Raw genomic sequence first — 9,523 nt, 5'->3', positions numbered from 1 at the left:
AGGTGGTGTCAGGGTGAGGGAGTGACTGCTGCAGAGTCCCGGGGGTTCATCCTCAGTGACCTGCACTGCTCTGGGTGTAACACAGGGTTGGGTATTGCTCCCTGCTTTGCAGTTCTCCCATCTGATCCCATGTGCTGTTGCTGCTGGCACACATTGTCCTCTGAAGCTGTGACCAGCTGTGTGACTTGAAACTACTTCCAACAAAAGTTGCTCAGTTTAGAGTTATTTAGCTGGTAGAAAAGTTAGTTGAAATAATTAACTGTCTCTGTGTGGTCCAATCTAAGTGTTACCCTGTCTTGGATGTGTTGGTAAGCTCCAGGGAAATCCTGTGTTTGTGTGGAGGTGCCACCTCTCCCAGTGTCCCACCTTAGCCTTGCTGCCCATTCCTTATTTTCTTCTTTTTATTTTATACATATATATATGGAGAACTCAAGTACATATGAGAAACACTTAATTTTCGGGGTGAACAGACTTACCTTCCTTCAGGTTCTGTTTTCTCATTGCCTTAAGGCTAATAGATTCACCCAGTGCTTGTGGTTGAAATTTAAGGCAAAAATCTCAGTTTTCAAGTGCTCATACATAAAACAGCAGCTCAGGTTCACTGAGGATAAACATTTGCCACACAGGAAGGAAATAATCTGCTTGATCAGGTTTTGGTTCAAAGCTAACCCGTGCCTGCAGGGAGGAGGTGGGTTTGGATGTGTCCCTTAGGATTTCAGCTGGGATTCTGCTGTGTCCCCTCTAATTTCAGGGAATGCAGGATTTTTCATGTAGTCCTTTATTATGATTTAATAAACCAAAACCATTTCTGGTGTGAAACTCTTCATCACCTTTGGGTGTTCCAACCTGAACCTAAACCCAGGAAGTTTTGGTGCATTGCAAGAGAACAGCTGATAGCTGCTCTTTTATCAGCTGGCAGTTGGCATGATGCTGGCCTGAAATATTTGTCTGTTTAATAAGGCATCCAATGTTTTTTATGGATATACATTGATGCTATGACTTTGCTTGTGGATCTAGCAGCTGTGACATATTTAGTGGGAGAGACTATTAATGTTCCTTCAGGATAGAATTGGACTGAAATCTGACAAAACTTTTTTTTTTTTCCTGCAGAAGAGACAAATGAAACTCTTCAAAATGAAGAAATTGGTCCCAAAGATGATGACCAGAACCCAGTTCCCACAGATAATGTGGTATGTGTACCTTTCCTTTGCCTCCTCAACTGCCAGCACTCAAGTTGTCCAACACAAGTGTTTCTCATTGGGTGAAAACTTGAGTGTGCTAAGAGTGTCCTGTTGGGTTGAGCACTAAAACTGTCCTAAAAATGCTAAAACATAGTAGAAAACCCCTAGAACATTCAGCAGATATTGAATTACTGGTATCTTCTCCCTCCAAACTGGGATTTGATCCCCCCAAAGTGGAGCTGAGCCCTCCAAACTGGGTTCCTGCAGCCTCAAACTGGCATCAATTACACCCTATTTTCTGTATTCTAACATTGGAGTTCTGCTGGAGTGCCAAGCCCAACACTTGGGTAGTGCTCTGGAAGTACCAAGTGCAGTAAAAGCATAAGAATAAACCCCCCCAGAATAATAATAGAAAATTATTGGACCTGTGTTACACTGATCACAGAGGTCTGAGGTGAGACAGCAAACAGGAGAGTCTCTTCCCCCTCTGGAGTGGAGAGAACGAGTAACTTCGTTGTTAATCTCTGGTCACCCTTTGCAGACTCTGCAATCCCAGGGCAGTTTTCCAAGGACCAGCTGCCTTTTCCCTCTCTGTTTCCCTGAGTGTCCTGCTGTGACTCAGCTGTTGTCCCTCTGAGGGGCAGGTTTGCAGAGATGATGTCCAGGAGACTCATCTCTCCAGTCTACCTGAACTCCATCACTGTGCCGTTGGATATAGCAACAGGAATCAAAAAGAGTAGTTTTTTTTCATGCTTTGCTCTGAGAACACTAACAAAACTTGTTAAAAATGCAGTTAAAATTGGATTAACACTGGATTTGCATAAGAGAGACAGTTTTCCTATTTGAAATTCTAATCTGTTCTTTCCCCTCCTATCTTACACTGTAAATCTAAGGAAGATAGTGTGAATGTTTGGCAGTTATTTAGAGACTCTTCCCTCAAGCTGAGTCTGAAAACAAAAATATTTGACTCACAGTGTTGCTGAGGCTACGACAGAGCAGCAGATCTCAGTGACATGAAGCCTCTGAAATGTTAGCACTTCAGCTTGGCTGACAGACACAGAAGCACAGAAAATGTGCTTTATCCTCTCTGCCTCCAACACAGACTGGGGAGCTTGGTGGGGCCTGGTAACCTCTCTGGGAGGGTTTCTCCTTAGGGGATTAGCAAGGAATTCCTGGGGACTGGTCTGCAACAGGCAGGAAACTGCTGCAGGGAAAGCTCTGAAATCACACCCCAGGGACTAACCATCAGTGTGCAGCGTGTCAGTGAGAGCCTTTGGGATTGAACATTGCACCAAAAGCAGAGGCAAATTGCTTTAACTTATTACAGACAGTCTCATCAATGCTTGTGACTGTCAAAACATTCCAAATAGTAAAGAAATGGGAAACACTAAATAAATAATACTAAAAAAACAACCTCCTCTTCTTACTTCTCAAAAATATAGTGAATTCTGGGCACTCATCCTTCAGAGTTCTGCTGGGAAAAGCCATTCCTGTCACTAATTCAGATTCACTTGATCTGTTTGATATCTAGCTCAGATAGGAATAAAAATTAACATCTCCCAGGGGCACTAAACTCTGTATATTTTGTGTTTTCTCCTACTGAAATAATCTTTTAACTTAATTTTCTTACATAAGAAGGTTTTCTGTTAAAAAAAGACCCAGAACATGCAAGTGGTAAATAATGTAAAAGTGAACTTTAAAAACTTGGGATAGGATTGGGATGTATTCTGAGTTCTAACCAGCATTGAGCTTGGCCTTAACACTGTGCTTAGGTGTCTTTAGAAACCCAGTATAAGAACTGCCAGATGTTTGTGAGTGAGGTGAAAATGTCCATGTTTATGCATTTGGAGCTGCCCTTGGATCAGCATATTCTGCTGTTTAGAGCATTTCACTTGCACTGTGGCCAGAGAAGGCCAAAGGAGAAGAGAAGGTTGTGTGGAGACCTCAGAGCACCTTGCAGGAGCTGAAGGGGCTCCAGGGAAGCTGCAGAGGGATCTGTGTTAGGAGCTGCAGGGACAGGACAAGGGGCAATGGGCACAAATTGAAGGAGGGAAATTGAGGTTAGATGTCAGGCAGAAGTTTTGCCTGTGATGGTGGTGAGACACTGGCCCAGGGTGCCCAGGGAGGCTGTGGCTGCCCCAGCCCTGGCAGTGTTCACAGCCAGGTTGGCTGAGCCTTGAGCAACCTGCTCTGGTGGGAGGTGTCCCTGCCCAGGGCAGGGGTTGGGGCTGGGTGATCTCTAAGCTCCATTCCAGCCCCTGAACATGCTATGATAATATGGAACTGTTTTTTTTAAGCAGGAGGGCTGGACAGGACTTGCTGGTTTGCTCCAAAGTGATAAAATTCCAGAGCCTCCTTTGCCATGCAGGTCTACAACAAAAGGCTGTCAGGGGATGGAATGTTCAGGGTGGTGCCAAAGCTTGTGACACAGAGCTCCTCCTCTGTAAACAGCCCAAGTCTCCATGGCAGCAGCTCCCCTTGGATTCCCCTGGATCTCGAGGCTGAGGTGCATGATTGCCATCTAATGGGAGCTGCAGGGCTCAGAATTCCTCGGGAGCCAGCAGAAAGTGCTGCTCTCTTCATCCTTCCCTGCCACTTTGAGCTGTGGATTGCTGTTCCCTGTTACCTTCTTCCCTTGCTGCCAGTTTGGGATGTGGATCACTGTTTGGCTCATCTGTGACTGTGACTGTTGGGGAATGAACTGTTTGCTTCTGTTTCAGAAAATAGAAATTATAGATGATGAAGAAAGTGACATGATCAGCAATTCTGAAGTGGATCAGATGAGCTCTCTCTTGGATTACAAGGTGAGGATCAGGGCCAGCAGGAGAGTTCACAGGGAATTCAGATGGAAGTCTGGCAGGAGCCTGCAGCTCTGCTGTTACCCAGTGCTCACATCACACCCACAGTCACCTCTGCTCAGCCAGGTTAGCCATGTTTCAACCCAGAGGGAGGCAGGAAACTCCCATTTCTCCAGAGCAGTCGCTCTGCTGTAGCTCCAGCCATGTGCAGCTTCCCCCATGTGGCCCAACAAAGGGATTTGTGGAGCCACAACTTCCTTCTTGAGGGAAACTTGTTTGGAGTGCTGTGGCACACTCACTGCAGTGTGGTGCTGCCAGCTCTGGGAGGCACATACCAGCTGGAATCCTCTCACAAACTGGGGGGATCTGAGGAGAAGTCGTTCCCCAGGCCATGCCTGGGAGCAGTGGCTGTGGGAGGGAGGACAAGCAGTTGGACACTGACAGCTGCTGCTTTGTGCCAAAGGGGAAAGGTTGTGCCAGTTAACTGTTTTGAGTGGCCAGCAGTGTGGTGCTGCCAGCTCTGGGAGGCACATACCAGCTGGAATCCTCTCACAAACTGGGGGGATCTGAGGAGAAGTCGTTCCCCAGGCCATGCCTGGGAGCAGTGGCTGTGGGAGGGAGGACAAGCAGTTGGACACTGACAGCTGCTGCTTTGTGCCAAAGGGGAAAGGTTGTGCCAGTTAACTGTTTTGAGTGGCCACAATTCCATGTTAGCATCTCTTTCTTTCCCTCCAGAGCTGATTTTTTACCTTAGAGATCAGGTCTGTTCTCCTAATGATAATGAATTGCCAAAACCATAAACAGATCATCCCTTCAGAAGAAAAATTGCTCCTTGAAGCAGTGTTTTCCTGGGAAGGGCAGTGCAGAACGAATGTGGAGAGGGAATGACCTTTTCTTAATGTCACCTGTCACCACAGTGAAAGGCTTGTTGTGACAGTGTGCCCTGCAGCACTGGGTTTGCTGTTTGACATCACTCATTAGTCCCTGACTTCTCTGCCTCAGTCTGAATTCTTCCTCGGCTGGGCAAACCCCAGTGCTAAACAGGCAACTGCTAAGTTTCCATCTGAAAGAAATTCAGCTTATTTTTTAATGAAAGCCTCAAAATCACAGCCCAAATATTCCTCTCTCATTCCCAGAGCTGTTAGCACCTGGAACACCGTGGTGAGATGTTTTCACTGAAGACATAGGAATTTTCTGGCAAAAATACCCCAAAAGCAACAACCATTTTTAGAGGCTTGTTACAAACCTTGAGTACATCACAAGGACTCACCATTTCATACTAGCCAAGGCTGAATCAGAACCAGTGGAACCATGAATATCTTCATGTTTCCTTTATTCTCTCATGGAAGATGCACATTTGGTGCCATTAGGCAAAGTCCTTCTGCAAAAATGAGCAATGACTTTGATCTTGGAACCTAAGTAAACAGTTTGATTTTCATGCTCTTTGCAAAGGTAAATAACCAGAGAGAATTTCAGCTCTACACTGATTTAGCATTTTGATCTTGCACACTAATCAGCTGGTAAGTTTGTAGGACTCTGGACCTGCTGCAGGAGCTCCATGTCCCTCTGGCCCTGAGGAGTCAGAACTGGACACAACACTCCAGGTGTGACCTCCCCAGGGCTGAGCAGAGGGACAGGATCCCCTCCCTGACCTGCTGGCAATGCTCTTCCCAAAGCATCCCAGGATTCCATTGCCCTTCTTATCCCCAAGGACACACTGTGACCCATGGCTGTTGTCCACCACAGAGCTGCTCTCCAGCAGGTCAGTGCCAACCTGTGCTGGTGCTTGGGGTTATCCCTCCTCAGGGGCAGGACCTGCCCTTGCCCTGGTTGAATCTCTGTTGGTTCTGCTCTGCACATCTCTGCAACCTGTCGAGGTCCCTCTGAAGGGCAGCACAGCCCTCTGAGCTCTCACCACTCCCCCCAGTGTTGTATCATCAGGAACTTGCTGAGGAGGCAACTCTGTCCCCTCAGCCAAGTCACTGATGAATAAGCTGAACCAAACTGGGCCCAGTATGGACCCTGGGGGACACCACTGACGACAGCCTCTCTGTGCCACTGATCACAGCTCTCTGGGATCTGCCACTCAGCCAGTTCCCAGCCAAGGTTTGTTCCAGTGCTTGGTCCAGTGCTGCCAGGGCAGTTGAGCACATGGTTAGTGGTGGCCTTGGCAGTTCTTTTCCAGCCTAAAGGATTCCATTATTGCCTGATCAGTTCCAGAACTGTCTGTAATTCCCCCACAGAGTGAAGAAGTCAGATTCATTGAGTCTCAGCTGGAGAGTCACAAACAGAAGTACTTTGAGCTCCAGGCCTTTACTCGGAGTTTGATCCTTGCTGTCAAAGCAGATGATAAAGAACAGCAGCAGGTGAGTCCCAGAGTCACAGAATATCCAGGGTTGGAAGAGACCCACAAGGGTCATCCAGTCCATCTCCAGGCTCTGCACAGGACACCCCAACAATCCATGGGTGCATTGCCCAAACACTCCTTGAGCCCTGCCAGGCTTGGGGCTGTGCCCACTGCCCTGGGGAGTCCTGAAGAAGGAACATCAGAAGGTGTTTCTCATTTTGTTTTCTGGCTCTCCCTTGGGTTTATTCCAGAGCCTCAAACTGTGACATCCAAATCAAGATGAACTCACTGAAGTTTTTTCACTGCATATTTAAAAGAAATTTAAATGCTGACAGAAAAAAATACAGCTAATACTCTGTTGTCACATGTTTTTCATTCCAGGCACTGCTTTCAGATTTACCTCCTGAACTAGAAGAAATGGATTTCAACCACACATCCCCAGAGCCTGATGATACCTCATTCAGCTTGTCCTCTTTGTCAGAGAAAAATGCCTCAGACAGTTTGTGATTTCTGTTTGTAGCTGACCCAGCAGGAGCCCCATGGGAGGTGCAGGTCTCAGCATGGCAATTTGCTCTCCAGTGTTCCTCAGCCCCACAGAGCAAGGCCGAGGTGCAATAGCCTGTCCTGAAGGATGGCTGTGGCACCTCACAGCTACACTTTGCACTGTCAAGGAATTTGGAATGTTGCTTTTTGGTCAATGGAAGAACTGGGTGAGGGAAGGAGTCACTTGTAGCAGTTTGGCCTTGGTTAGGATAACTTCTGACTCTCCACAGTAACTCTGTAGCAAAGTCCTGTGCAGGGATCCAGGAGTGCAAAACAAATGTGCTGTCACCAAGCAGCTAATTCTGCTAATGTGCTGTCACCAAGCAGCTAATTCTTCAGTGTTGAGTGCTCCCCAGGCCAGTTTGGCATATTTTCCCCATTTTTACTCAGGTAGATGGATTCGGGATCCAAATAGAATAATGGGCTTGAACCCTGTGGAAAACCTGAAATTAAGCTGAAGTGGTTTTCATGCTCTGACTTGAGAGTGTTGAATCTTCCATTTTCTGACCAAAATAGCTGAAAAAAAGCTTGGAAGGCTAACAGAAAAAAATTGAATTATGGTCAATAAATTATTAATGTGAAGAAGCAATTAGAAGTGTTGGAACAAATGAGAAGGAAATGGGAACCCTGATAGCTGCAGGACACGATTTCCTGGTGTCACAGTAGTGATGGGATTGGATGTTTACACTCTTTAGGGGTTTATGATTGTAGTTTTTATTTGACAAAACCTGAATACTGAAGTTCTGCATATTATTTTCAGTATTGCTTATATATTTTTCCACTAACTTTGCTCCACTTTCCCAAGACACTCAGAATTCCACAGCTGTCATTGCATCCTGAAGGGTTTTCCAGCCTTTGCTGCTGAGATTTGCAGATCTTCTACCCCTGACCTGGTTCTGAAAGAGCTCTGAGGAATTCTTCGGCAAGTGCCACTTAAACTGTGAGCAGCAGACAGGGGCTGGAGTGGATTCCTTCTTTCCCAGAGCCCTTGGCAGCAAATCCCTTCACTCCTCTGCTGGAATGGGGGTGCAGACAAGTTCAGATGGATTTGGGAGGGTGTGTTTATGTTCAGGAAAGGGCTAGAGGTGGCACTTAGTGCTCTGGCCTAGCTGGCAGTGTGGTCATCAGTCACAGCTTGGACTCGATGATGGTGGAGGTCTTTTCCTCCAGGATGGTTCTGGGATTCTGCAGGTGCTGCCCATGTTCCTGTTGCTCTTCATTCCGGTGTGAATATTCCCCAGCAAGCATTTTTCACACAGATACCTTCAGTCTGGTAAAACACTTTTCTGATTTATGCCAAACAGCAGTTGGCTCTGGGGAATCCTCATTGATGCAGCACAGTAATCTCCTTCCTGTCAGTGGGAGGTCCAAGGTGCAGCTCAGAAAATCCTCAGTGTTGGGCAAATAACACCTTCTTTTCTTTAATACTGGGATTAATTCCCCTTCAGGGTTTTCTCAGGCTGATCTCCTCCCTAATCACTTCTACAGCTCTTTTTGTTTGGTACCAGTAGTGAGCTCTGTTCTTCTGGGGTTTTCTGTCTCTCTTGTCCTTGGGCATGAGGAGCTTTTAGCAATACTGTTAAACAGCAGCTGCAGAAAGGGTAGGAGCAGGTTTAAAAGGTGTTTGAAAAGCAACTTTCATGGTTGTGACCACTGTACAGTTAGTTCCCAACAGATCTCTTACCATCTATTCTGCAGAGGAACCCCAGAATTCCAAGCTGTGGGTCTCTATGTGAGGGGTAGTTGCTCATCCTCTCCCTGCCTGGAGTGTCCCATCCTGCCTGGCAGACACCTCCTAGTAGCCTTACTGAGAGGAGCAGCAGGATTTGTCATGTCTCTGGGAGTGACCCAGTCCATAAGGAAGGTTTGTGAGCAAAATTTACAGTGTTGTCCCTCAAATGGAAGCTAGAGCTCAGCTGAGACTCTGCTTGCTCTGAAAACTCATTTATAAAGGGGTTTCTATCCTGGGCTGACAATGCTCTATTGCTGTTCTCCCTAGACAGGAAATTGGTGCCCCTGACAATGAAACCTCTTGTTTTCTGGGAGCTTTGCTGGAATAAAAATACCAGTCCTGTGATTTGCCACTATTTGGACACTGTTTTCCTGCTGCTTCCATTTACATTCCCATTACAAAAGGCAGGATACTCCTAATGGGAGTTGTGTTTCATGGACAATGAAGTCATCCACCTTTTTCATCGATGATTCACATTTTTCTGTCTTGCTTCTATTTCATATCCTAACAAATCAAAGGAATGAATTCTGAATGAGCTGCTACCAGATACAAGCAATTCTGTCTCTCCCGGAATCTGGAATCCTCATGGATGTGCAGCTGAAAGGAGCTGCAGTCAACACCCACCCACCCCATCCCTGGGGGAATGTTCTTTGGTCCTTTCTCCTGCAGGAGACACAAAGCACAGTGAGGCAATTGTGCTCTCACAGCCTGAAACACTTGGCAACATCACAGGATATTCGGGAAAAAGGAGTATCAGTGATAGCCCTGATAACCAAGTCGTGCAGAGGAGAACTCTGTCCAGCTGCTCTGCAGGTTTTGCAACATCAGTGTGTGTTTCCAACCCGAATTTTCATGGCATGTTGCCATTAGTGGTGGTTTAAATCCTTGCAGCAGCAGCTGAGCAGTGCAGGTGCTGCAGAGC

The 9,523-nt window shown here is 46.6% G+C and overlaps 1 protein-coding gene across 1 annotated transcript in view; it reads left to right on the top strand.

Moving 5' to 3' along the window:
• The window catches only part of LOC103802315 (highly divergent homeobox), a gene marked incomplete at its 5' end in the record, with an annotated part of 13,499 nt that extends 6,666 nt beyond the window's left edge, over positions 1 to 6,833 (top strand). The window contains 4 exons of the mRNA XM_009074773.1: positions 1,111 to 1,190; positions 3,902 to 3,985; positions 6,223 to 6,345; positions 6,708 to 6,833. Of these exons, the coding sequence (XP_009073021.1) occupies positions 1,111 to 1,190; positions 3,902 to 3,985; positions 6,223 to 6,345; positions 6,708 to 6,833 (413 nt within the window). The remainder of the gene's footprint in view (positions 1 to 1,110; positions 1,191 to 3,901; positions 3,986 to 6,222; positions 6,346 to 6,707) is intronic.
• Between the last annotated feature and the right edge of the window lie 2,690 nt (positions 6,834 to 9,523).

This window comes from Acanthisitta chloris, unplaced genomic scaffold (genome assembly GCF_000695815.1).
Source record: "Acanthisitta chloris isolate BGI_N310 unplaced genomic scaffold, ASM69581v1 scaffold6565, whole genome shotgun sequence".
NCBI lineage: Eukaryota > Metazoa > Chordata > Aves > Passeriformes > Acanthisittidae > Acanthisitta > Acanthisitta chloris.
The sequence above is the reverse complement of the archived record's forward strand: the minus strand, read 5'-3'. Positions and strand labels throughout refer to the sequence as shown.